The following is a 12,476-nucleotide window of genomic DNA, read 5'->3' as shown; positions in this document are numbered from 1 at the left end:
GACATACGCAGTGGCGACAAGGGATCACGTGCGGTGCACGTGCGATGGGGGGGGGGGGGTCTGCGTAAAGTACGCATCGACGTGTGGCGACGAGCGGGCAATGAACTCCACAGTTTTTGCGGGACGTACCCAGCATATCAGTGGTATATCCTGATTGTTTTTTTTAAGTTGCAAGGCTTAGGTCAATTGGCAGCGTTCTTTAAAGCGGGGCAATGTATTCAATTATTCATCGCTGTGTGTGCGTTACGGTATGCTTCTGATTACTTGGCTTTGGTACAACTTGTTCCTACTAGTGCTGCCAATTTGGCAGATTTGGAAAACCCGTGTCCGCCCCACACCAAAATGCTGAAGCCCGCTCCGACCCACAGGGCAGTACTGGAGAAAAAGGCAAAGGCCCGCAAGCATTGTTTTCACTTCCGGTAACTAGTCCCAATTTCACCTTCAAGTCTATTTGTTGTTTGAGCTAATTTTTCAAGACTAGGGCTGAGAAATCGCATTTGTCATTCCTGACACATATGCTTGTACATGACCTCAACATACCGTCTGACTAAAAAAGGTTTGAGAATCATACCCATATTTATTGTTTTAGTGCTTGTTTTGAAAATAACATTTCCTGCTGGAGTTGTCACATTTCATTCGCTTTGAAGCCTATAAGTTTGACTGATTGGAAGGAAAGTTCAGATTCACAGAAGGGCCAAGACTCACAGTTCTCTTGGTCAAGTAGATCAGATTCTTAAGGTCTAGAACCATGTCCTCATGGACAAATAATAAATCTCTCATTATTTTGGATTATCATCAATGCATCATAAGGCACTTCAAAATAATATTTGCGACCCATGCCGTGGAAGTAAGGAAATGTGACGATAGTGTTACTCTGGAGAACATTGTTTAGCTGGCATTTACTGCCTAATGTGCATTTCTACCTTTTTCATGCGATCCCCTTTCTTTCCTGCATAATATGCACACCTACGCCTTCTGTAATGACAAAATGGGCATCCATAACTCCAAGGTGATTAGTATTTGAAACCATACAAGTGTCATTTTCACAAAGAAGCAATGTTATACATAGTGAGAAACAAACGTCACAAATTCATATGTGTCACGGACAACATATGACTAAAACATTTCTGCACTACAAACACGTATTTCAATAACAACCTCGTCCTTTGCATACACAGCAGTGTCAACAGTGCCTGAACGATGACTGAGCACTCTTGCTTGCGTGCAGTAGCGAGGCCTCGAATCTCACTAAGAACATGTTTTTAAAGCATGATTCACTTCATATTGGAAACGAATTTCGGATGAGTGTGACTGACGCTATCAAGTTCCAGAAAGCCGCAACACTTCACGCCTCATGGCAAGCAAAACGCGATCTGGTGCGCCATAAATGACTCCACGCTAAACGCTTAGTCTGTGAACAGCTGATTAAACGTTACTACTGACTGGCAAGTGCGACCTGGTTTGTAAGTCGCGTTGACGCCGTTGTTTGACGGCACCAAGGCCACCAGAATCTTTTACAGTTAAAGTTAAAGCATGGTGCGCACCTCACGCGTACTGGTGCGATGAGGGTGTGCTTTAACTCTAGCCGAGTTGTAGAGTGCTTTCACTAAAACCGATTTAAGCACGACTTTTGGGCGCTCATTCCGTCGTTGCGCCGCTCGTCCACAAAAACGTCACAACATACGTGGCCAAAACAGGTTATTTCACGCAAGTTGTGCTATTACCTCGCTACTCAATGCAAGTTTATTAGTGCATTTGCGAGGAACATTACCCACATAGATAAGACAGTAGTAATAGCCTTATTCTTCAGAGAAAAAAAAAACAGGGAAATGGAGATATAGATTGGTTCAAATTTCGGCAACACGCCTTTATCGAAACAATAACAGAAGTGTCTCGATAAAAGCGGGTTGCCGCAATATCAACCGATCTATATCTCATTCTCCTGGCGTTTCTTCGAGGAATAAGGCTATTACTACCGGCTTATCTACAGGTTATTTCACACGAACGCATAGATATCATAGATGTATGTATGACGTTGGCATATATGTGTATATACATATACATATATCCATATATATATATATATATATATATATATATATATATATATATATAATAGACCATTATTTTGCGTGCCAAGGTATTTACATGCAGTGGTTTTAAGTGGACGGTACAAGAGAAAAGCTTCATTGATGCCTTGCATCGATTTGCCCAAGCTCCGTTAATAGCTGACAACGTCGACCACCCCTGCCCGTGCTCTTGGCTGTGCCGAGACCGACCTATGTGCACCGCAATTGTCCTTCGATGCTGCGGCATGGTGCGCCATTGTCCTGGCGGCTGAACGAACCGTGGGCGAAACCAGAAGACTTGGCATGCATTCAGTAGACATCATTGCTTTATCTAGGTTACAGTCTGCAGATAAGTTCTGGGCTACAGACGACTGGTTAGGTAGTAACGTGTTTCGAATTTTGCGGAAATTGGCATGCGTTTTCACTCCAATGCAAGGACCTCTTTTCGATTCAATCTACGCAAGACCCGTTGGGTGGCGTTTGTTGTTGAGCATGTCCTGAGCACTTGAATCTAAATTTTTGAGTAAATAATAATAAATTGTGCGTTGCCGGGCATTGTTTTCTCATGAAGCGTATTCAGCGCTATGAATTAAATTTAACATTACCTACCGCTACTTTTTGACAGGCTAACAATGGTTCTTGGTCTTTGGTGAGCTGCGGAGATTTCAACCATTCAGAAGGTATGTATTATTATATATTGTATAAGTAAACTATGAGCAGCAGTGGTACATTGCCTGAGCCACATTATTCTGCTAATGAAGTTACTGACTTAGTCATGGCAGATGCAGTTATGAAAGAGTATGCTTGGTATCTGAAAAACCTTGACCATGACGATGCTGCTCCTTTATTATCACCTATTTTGTCAAGCTTTTCTTCAAGCTTATTAGTAGTTGTTGTGCTGCAGTAAAAGATAATTGATGTGTACTTGTGTTGATAAATGAGTCAGTCAAATGATAAGATGTGTACTCGCGTCGAAAATACACATTTTGGACTAATTTCTATCGTGAAAGTTCACCATTATATACAACTTTGTTAGAAATATCTACCAAAAGTCCTGCGGGGTATTTAAGCCCACATGCTGGGAGCCTGCAGGCTCAGAAATGGCAGCTCTAGTTCCTACTACACTGAACAGAAATATGTTGGCCAAGTCCTGAAAAATATAAAATGTTAAAATGGACTGAAGTATGATCAGTGACCAACACAATGAGACGAGTGTCAATTTATATTGTGGATAGTCACGACAGCTGAGCCCGACGTGATGTGCAAAGCTCCTGGCAATCATGTATGCCGCGCGCAGCCATGTATGCCGCGCGCTGCCTTTGAAGAATTGCACAGACTGATGGATGCACGCTGCTGATTTAGAATATTAAACGAAGTCACACTGGCTCACCTCCACATTAGCCATGCGTATAGTACACACATACTTCGGTCACACAGCGCCAAAGATCCCCTCCCCCAACATGCAGTGGGTGTGGCGAAATGGTGACGGGCAGAAATGCAATAGCTGGCTTTTCACAGCTGTCTGCGCATAGGCACCAAAGCTTTGGTCGCACCAGGCTACTGGAGTCATTAACTGGGAAACATTCGTGAGTAGAATCTTATCAGATTCTGAAATTTCTGGCAACCGCCGGTTTCCGAGTCATACACTCGCATCGCTGGCGGGATAACGCAGGAGACGTAGAATGCGTCGAGCGTGAAATGGCTCCAGTAACGCGCTCGTAAAGTCGCCAAACGTCATCACTATTTCAAGAACATGAAATGGAACTCGGTGAACACTTGCAAAATGGGTCATACTCATGCGTCACTGGGTCACATTGCCCATCCAACGTTGTTCCATGCAATCAAGACATCGAATGCATATGATGGATGGGCGATGTTGCCACTGGGTTCGTTGCGCTATGATGCGACATTCTCGGCGTCGGTATGGCACCGACTCCAGCCACATAACATTGCTTCGCATCTCAATAATGTGCTATCCGTTCTGATAAGTTTCTCTAAGCTTTCAATCCCGTTGTCATTCGGAAGTCCCCGTGTGTGGGGATGCTGTACAAAACACTGCGTGTTTCTCCCACATGCACGAACAAGTGTTTCCCTGTTAAATGCGCAAGTACGCTCGTTTTTGCACGCCCTGTGGCTGGTACCAGCAGCCGCCGAGCGTGCGTTGTGTGGTGGATCGACCCGCAGACTGAACCTGTCCCGCCGTCAGCGTAAAATTCTGGCAATGCGTGCAGTCGTCTGTGATTTGCGTTTGTCTGACAAATGGAAATGTGTGTGTGTTCAGACAGACAGACAGATGCAGGCGTCTAATTCAATGCACACACACACACACACACACACACACACACACACACACACACACCACACACACACACACACACACACACACACACACACACACACACACACACACACACACACACACACACACACACACACACACACACACACACACACACACACACACACACACACACACACACACACACACACACACACACACACACACACACACACACACACACACACACACACACACACACACACACACACACACACACACACACACACACACACACACACACACACACACACACACACACACACACACCACACACACACACACACACACACACACACACACACACACACACACACACACACACACACACACACACACACACACACACACACACACACACACACACACACACACACACACACACACACACACACACACACACACACATATATATATATATATATATATATATATATATATATATGTATATATAAATATGCTGTCCGTTGTACACCACAGCATGTTCAGTGTTGTTGATTTTCATAATCGTTTGTCTAAGGGTTCGTATTGTGCGCTTGTCGTTTGCGCTGTGTCGATAGAGAATGTTGCCAAAGTTCATCTTTGCTTTCAAAGTTTCGAGCAGTTCCATGATCATTTTCAAGGCAAGCTTTACATTTGAAGCGTGCAGTTACAATCACAGTAATCACAGTGGAATGCTTTCCATAGGGGTTAGACCGGCTTCGTCAGATGCTTATCAATAATGGTCACACAAACACTGACTTTGACAATGTCATGAGATCTTCATTTGCTCACTTTCTCAAAACAGACAAACAACATAATGCATCTCGTAGTCGTCATGAAATATTGAAACATTTTGACGGAAATCTCCTACCCCATTTTGGAAAGTCCATGAGAAAGTATTGCGTGACGTTGTTCTCAGACACTGCGCCCGCACTGATCAATGAAAAAAACAAAGATTTCTTATATGCTACAAAACTCCAAAAGTATTTTCTCTCGTGATCAAAAATAACTGCAACCAAAACAAAGATAAGTTGAAGCAGACCAGTACAGCCAACTGTTTCCAATGTACTGCCGGTGACTGTGAAACCCGCAAAGTAAGCCACATTGGTCTGACTGTAACAAGTCCCAGCCGACGTCTAAACACGCACACGCGGGAGGGGGCACTGAAAACACATGCGCGGACACACCACAACAGCCCACTCACCAGAAATGCATTAGTCATGAACACTACCATACCTGCGCACACCACAGGCCGTGGACGCCTTGCCACAGTTAAAACAGTATACATCTGAGACATGACACGCATCATTAATACACAAAGCAACTCACACACTATCGCTCGAAGACATGCGACTGATGGGACATACCCCTCCTGCCCCCATAATTCACACCTACCTGAGTGGCAGCCCTTTAACATTTAGCATGATTGGTAAAAGTGAGTGTACAAATAAAGCATGTGACAAATTTGAGCTTGGCAAGTACTTGTGCTCTTCATCGATCCGTGAAGGCCGTGAAACTGGCGAAGGCAGCAGAAGGCGACATCACGCCCACGCAATGCAGATTCAGCAGCGACTCGTACGTCATCCGCGGTTGCTGGCCCGTGAACACTGGCATCATCGCGGCATCAGGTGCGCCAACGTCCACCCCACGGCAGTATCAGATTTCGCGTCCCTGGATGCCCACCACGGAAGCCGGCGCAACAGCGGGTGAACCCTGCGGCACTGGACCCACGAACGCCAGCTAGAACGGCAGCTCCGGCAAGGCTTGGCGTGAGCGCAGCGGAGCCATCCGGGCCGGCGGCGGTGTCACGACGGCCATCAGCAGTGGGCCACCACCCAACAGCGTTCCGAACGCCCGGTACGGAACGGGTGAAAACCCGACTCGTAGCCAAGCCCATGCACGACATTCCCCTGCTGTCGCCAATATGGTCACAATATATGGTCTGTATTACCCTGACTGTAATTAGCTGCGGATCGATGCCGCAGGCGGGTGGACCAAAGCCCGAAAATGATTGGACCATGCACAGCTCCAGACGCGAATAAACATGGTTTTATTCCGTCTTTCTACTGCGCGGTTAATTAGTCATTGGTGTTGAATTATTCACAGTTAATCAAGACACTCGCTGGTTTTATACAAGTTGGCGTCTATAAATTTCGTGGTCACCGACCGCGTTGCTAAAGAACGGAGGTTCGGTGAAGGTGCGGAACCTTGAGGCTCGGTAATGCTGGCAGCGGCCGAAAGAAACGGGACTATTGAGCTAACTGGTTTCATTTAAGTGATACAAACGAGGATGCGCACTAAAACATCTAGCATTCATAACGTCCAATGGTCAAAACGTCCAGAATTGCTGAACGTTACTGGAGCCTTGCGGCTTCGCCGCCGCCGCGCGACCGGCTCCATCACCACATCGCGACGGAAACCTGACAACATTCGGCGCGGTGTTCAAGTGCTTAAAAGCTTGTTTTAAGCCTTAAACAAGAGCGCAGCGTCCCTGTCAGTGCTTCTAATGGCCTGCAAGCAAAGTACGCCATGACATCTGTGGCATGTCTGGCGTGTGGGATTCCTGCGACGGGGCGTGGCCTGCGGCTGGCTAGAAGTTGCGCCCCGCTGGCTTAGCGACGCTCGCCGGCGGCGGTTCACTCGCTAGCTGTGGGACTGGCGCGCTGCCGGCGATGGCGTCTCAGCGACGGGACTTACAGCTCCGTCGATCGCGGCTGGTGCGCCGGCGGTAGCGGGAGTTGCCCGGTGCCGGCGAACTTGATGGCACGGTCTCGGGTGAGCTGATGAGCTCTGCTACCGGCTCCCTCGGCCGAGTGCTGCGTTTGTTGCAGACCGAGTGCTGCAGTGCCGAGTTCTTGTTATGCAAGGACACGGCGGCTCCGCCCAATCTACTCAATGACAGGGGTGCGGCAGCTTCAAGTGTGGGGGGAAGGGGGCAAACCTAAAAAGCCCAAACGGGACACCTTAGATAAGATAGTGGGTCGCCTACAAGCTAGAACGATCCCTTTAAGTCAATAATGGGCCTTTTGCAGGTCATAACGAGACCCATACGGGTCAGAATAGGTTTTCTCGACGACAAACTAGGCCCTCGATAGTCAAAAATGGGTCCTCTGTAAGTTAGAATGGGCTCACTACAGGTCAGAATCGGACACCTTTGGGTTAGAATAAGCCTCATTATGCCAGAATGGGCTTTTTGCAGGCCAAAATGGGACCTCTGCAGGTTTGCTTAAGCATTCATACAGTCCAGAAGGGCTCTCCATCGTCAATAATGTGTACATTACCTGTCAGAATAAGCCCTCTACCTGCAGGCCAGCATGGACCCTCCACAAAACAGATTGGACTCTCCGCAGTCAGTAATATGCCCTCTTCTGGTCGCAACAGGCCCTTTTCATGCCAGACTGGGCCATTTACAGGCCAAAAGTGTCCTTCTTCAGTCAATAATTTGATGATGATGATGATGATTTGAGGTTTTAGGGCGCATCGACTGCTGAAGGTCATGCAGCGCACATCAGTCAATAATTTCCAGGCCAGAATGGTCCTTCTACAAACCAGAATTATGAGAGCTACAGTCAATAACCAGCCCTCTACGATCCTGGATGGGCCCTTCTACAGGTTAGAATGAGTGGTGCACAGACCAGAACGGGCACTGGACACTCAGTACTGGGCCCGTTACATCTCGTACCGGGCCTCCATAGATTCTAATGGTTCTCTTCAGGCCAGAATGGTTCCCTTAAAGACTAGAATGGGTCCTTAAAACGCCAGAATGGGCCCTCAACAAGGCATAATGGGAACTCAAGTCAATGAGGGGCGTCTGCAGATCAAAATGGGACTCTAGAGGCCGGAAAAGCCATCTACAGTAAAAAAACAGCCTATCACTGGTCAGGATGGGCCATCTATTGACCAGAATAGATCTTATATAAGCTAGAATGAGCCCTCGACGGGTCAGAATGGATTTTTACAGGTTTGCATAATCCCTTTGCAGTTTCGAATCGGCCCTTAGCATGCCAGGATGGGCCCTCCACGGGCCCTTCAAGCTGGGAGGAGTGGGAGTGTGGAGGGGGGGGGGAGGAGCACCCGCCCCCAACTCTCAAGTGGGGGGAGGGGTGAGCCGCCACCATCACTCGCCGGCTCCCGCGTCCTTGCTCACTGACACGTGTAGGTTCTTTGCTTTTGCTGCCGTTCGCTGCTCGTGCGGCACGCTTCTGTTACACGGAGTGCAGCCGGTGCTGACGGACCGGTATCGCGCGATACTACCGCCGGGATTTACATGATGGCGTGGCGTAATTAGCATCACGCAACGCGCGGTGCTGGTGGCGTGGTCGCTCTGATGTTCGGTTAACTACTGCAACTACCCCTGCGCTCACCAGGTGTTTGGGATGTTTGAGACGTGATGTGTTTGAAACTCCGAAGAGTTTACGCGTGGTTGGCTGGTAGAGAGGCGTGAGTTGTTTTGCATGCCGTTTGTGGCTGTGCTGAGCCCGGTGCCTGTCTCGCTCCCTGGGGTGCTCCTAACTTGACGACTGGCCAGTGGCCACTGATTAGACGGGTCCACTGGGGTGTCCGGCGTCGGCATGGGGCTGTTTTAGAACCACATCGTGTCGGGACTGAAGAGGAACGAGGCGCAGCGACTTCAGTTCACACTGCTTTAGACAAATGGCAGAGGAGCGTTCCCCCGGCAGCTTCATGACGCAGGAAATGATCCACGTATGTGGGGCCCACTTGGTGGCGACAGCCTTTTTGAGATCCGTGGATCAGACCGTTTGTTTGGCCTTTAGTCCTAAACTGCCATGGAACACATGAGGTGAACTGCACAAGGCGTCTGCTAAGGTCACGGCGGCCGCCTTTGGCCGCTTGGCCCGGGATCTTTGCGGAGCCTGCTGAGGTCACAGCGGGACGTCTGGCCCAGGCTGTATGGAGCATGCCGAGGCCTCAGTGGCCACCTTGGAACGCGTGGTCCGGGCTCTGTATGGAGACTCTTGAGGTCAAAGCGGGAGTCGTAAGTAGGCAACCATAAATAAAGCGGGAGTAGGCAACGACAAATTTTACCAGACAGCTCATAAATACCGCAAATAAAATCAGACTACCCACATCCGTTTCGCGTGCATAAAAGTCCTCGCAGATGCACTTAACAGCTTAGATGCATGTGAAATAACCTAAACAATTCGACCTTAGAGTCTCCATTTGTCCTATGATGCCGAACTTTAAGCGTCTTATGACTGGTAAACGCGATTTCACTTAATCGCCATAACCACACCAAAGATGCCGCCAGCTCAGCACTGCCAATTTTGATACATCCCAAATCTATTCCAGTCCAGATGTCGGTATACTTTTAGAATGTTTGGACATCCACCAGGCAAGATGGGGCAAGACAAGGCAAGGCAAGGCAAGGCAAGTACTACTAGACAGGGCAACTACTACTTGGCAAGGCAAGTACCCAGTGTTCCATTGCCCCTATATTTGCCTGACTAGCGAGAAGGACTGGCACGAGCGAGACCACCACCAGTTTAACCGTCGCGCAAGCAGTTAGAAATCTGCTATACATATTGAGGCAATTCAGACACCGCATAGATAACCACTGATCAGAAAAATCCCGGTCATCTTCGGCGAAGATGTAATGAAATTTGTATTGATTGGGATAAGGAATGGTGAAGCAGAGCACTCATAACTAAAAGTTGCGCTTGGACTATGCCGGGACAGCTGACCCTGAGCCCGTATTGTTGAATAGTGTAAGAGAACGTAACGTGCATTCGCCCGGCCTCGCCCAAAACCCGACTGGCGCCTGCGAGCGTCGGGTCCCTGCCGCCGCCCCAGAGGCCGACCCTTGACCCCCGGCGAATCGGGAGACTCGTGGTCACGTGACGCCCCCCGGCACCCAGTCAGATGCAGAGCTCGGAATACAGTGGGGGAGAGGGCGCACATCCCGCACAATCACACCACAAGTGGTTTTGTGGGAGCTGGCAACAGGTGCGCTCAGTTTCTAGCATGTTCGACGACTGAGAAACGGTGCAATCAGCGCGCATTAATGATGTCGCCCCTCTAGCATCGCTGGGAATCCCAAAAGGTCTGTGTACATGTGAAAGCTACGCATTAATCAGATTAATGTCAGTCTACCTTCCAGCAAAGAAGGGAAGACGATGGTTACCGCGATCCATAAGCCAGTCACAAACAACCTTCAATATTTTCCTTGGAGGTGACTTACTGTCATCTATTACTCCAGCAGACACTTGAGGCGCGTCAAAAGCATTACCGGGAAGGAAGAGGCCATCAATAGCCATCCCCTCAAAAGACATGCGAAGAGCCAGTAATAGCTATGTCTTGCATGGACTTGCCGGACTCTGACACATACGACGGTCACTATTGCTGACGGTTGACACTACGACGGTGACGGTCACTGGGGAAATCATTACCGTCAATGGTGTCAATTTCAAACGTCCGTAAACAGTCAAGGAAAAATCGTTTTTCAAACTTATACTATGAGAGATTGTAAAATTAAAATGACTATGAAGTCTTTCAACAAAGAAGGAGTATATTGCATAATGCTGAGCGGCTTCGGTGCTAAGCAAAAGGCAAAAGGCAAAACCGCCGTGTGCCATCAACATGCCTTGAGTTATTCAGCGAGTTCATTAAAGGGAGGCTTAACGTCCGCGCTTCGCGCAACTGGTCGGACTTTTGCAAACAAAACCTCAGACAAATAGAACGACTTCCGAGGGCGGACAGAACGACGAGCGAACGGCACCAGTGCTATATGAGCCATGCGTGCCATTCGGCGTTGGGAGGCGCCCGACTTTTCTGTCGTCACACAAGCGACTCGATTCAGAATCACCTTGCCCGTGATTGCGGTCCACGGGGAGGGTACGCGTGGGCGCCAGCGGGTCTCTGACGTCACCAGCCGGGCGGGGCGCCGGTCCGCCATCGACGGCGATGAGGGGCAACAGAGCGCGACGCGCTCGGTTGCCAGGCGGACGTCGACGGCGGCGGCGGCGCCGGTGGTCGGCCGAGGTCAGACGGTGGCCGACGCAAGGGCAGGTCGGACGCGGTCAGTCGCCGCCATGCCGGGCGTCCGTGTCGACCCCGGCGGCCGGGCCGGGCGCGGCTCGCTCTGCGACGTGTGGCGGCGCACCACGGCCCAGTTCGTCTGCGAGACGTCCGTGGTGGGCGTCAACAACGCCGGCAGGACGCCGCACCCGTTCCGTCGCTTCGTCTGGTGCTGCCTGTTCCTGGCCGGCCTGGGCGTCACGGTCAATGACGTAGTCATCCTGTTTGGAGAATACTTCAGCTACCCGGTCACCACCGACTACAGCATTAACTTCCAGAACAAAGTCACTTTTCCGGCCGTCACCGTCTGTAACCAGAACAGCATCATGTGCAACAAGCTAGCAAAAATGCTCTTTAAGTTCCCGAACGACGTTCTCCTCCAGAAAGTTGCGAACAGTTCCTCTTGTTTGAAGTCCTGCCTAAACCTGTACCCGGGCGCCTCCAAAAACGGATTCGTGCCGGACTTTTTACGCGACCATCCCTGCTTCTCCAACACGTCAGCCAACTGCTGCCAGGCGGAAAAGGTTGCAGCTGAGTTGGCATTGCCGAACATCAGCCGTCTCATGAGCCTCCTCAACTGCAGTTGGCCGAGTCAGAAGACCGCCTCCGGCCCTTGCCAGCGGCCGCAGCTGCCAGGAGGAGCGGCACGGGACAGACGAAGCATCACAGATTCAACCGAGTCACTTCTGCAGGATGGGAGTTCGCGTGAGGTAGCTGCATGACAAACCAGCGGTTTTTGGGAGGGGGATACTGCCCCCTGAACCGTTTGATTTGATAGCGCCAGTTTCAGAGCCTTCACCAAGCATAGACTGTTAGGTGTATACTGCCGCATTCCCATCCTTCCATCTTCCTGGACTTATGTGCAGCATGAGAGCGAACCGTCAGCCACGAAGAACGGTCGCTGCTTATTATTCTTTTCACATTTTTCCACACCAGAGCGTAAGCAAACTAAGCCACTAAATATGCCTATGAGGTGCTCTTGCGTCGCATCTGACTTGAATGATTTATCGTGCATGCGCGGCATCAGTCAATGTGGCTGCTGTTTGCGGTTC

The 12,476-nt window shown here is 49.6% G+C and overlaps 1 protein-coding gene across 1 annotated transcript; it reads left to right on the top strand.

Annotated features, from left to right (window-relative positions):
- The first annotated feature begins 9,042 nt into the window (after positions 1 to 9,042).
- On the top strand, positions 9,043 to 12,133 carry LOC119098162 (acid-sensing ion channel 5-like). Its single transcript, XM_037221092.1, has 3 exons — positions 9,043 to 9,093; positions 11,520 to 11,733; positions 12,045 to 12,133. The coding sequence occupies exons 1-3, from the start codon at positions 9,043 to 9,045 to the stop codon at positions 12,131 to 12,133; spliced, it is 354 nt and encodes a 117-aa protein (XP_037076987.1).
- The last annotated feature ends 343 nt before the right edge of the window (positions 12,134 to 12,476 follow it).

Source organism: Pollicipes pollicipes, unplaced genomic scaffold, assembly GCF_011947565.3.
Source record: "Pollicipes pollicipes isolate AB1234 unplaced genomic scaffold, Ppol_2.1 Scaffold_4740;HRSCAF=5597_pilon_pilon_pilon, whole genome shotgun sequence".
Classification (NCBI taxonomy): Eukaryota; Metazoa; Arthropoda; class Thecostraca; order Pollicipedomorpha; family Pollicipedidae; genus Pollicipes; species Pollicipes pollicipes.
This window is presented reverse-complemented; position numbering and strand designations above follow the sequence as displayed.

Excerpts from the sequence above, each read along its gene's own strand:
- LOC119098162 (XM_037221092.1), top strand. The coding sequence starts at position 9,043 with ATGGCAGAGGAGCGTTCCCCCGGCAGCTTCATGACGCAGGAAATGATC. Across the intron at positions 9,094-11,519 it reads TGACGCAGGAAATGATCCAC|TTCGTCTGCGAGACGTCCGT; the intron begins GTATGTGGGGCC and ends ACCACGGCCCAG. Across the intron at positions 11,734-12,044 it reads TTTTCCGGCCGTCACCGTCT|CGGCCGCAGCTGCCAGGAGG; the intron begins GTAACCAGAACA and ends GGCCCTTGCCAG.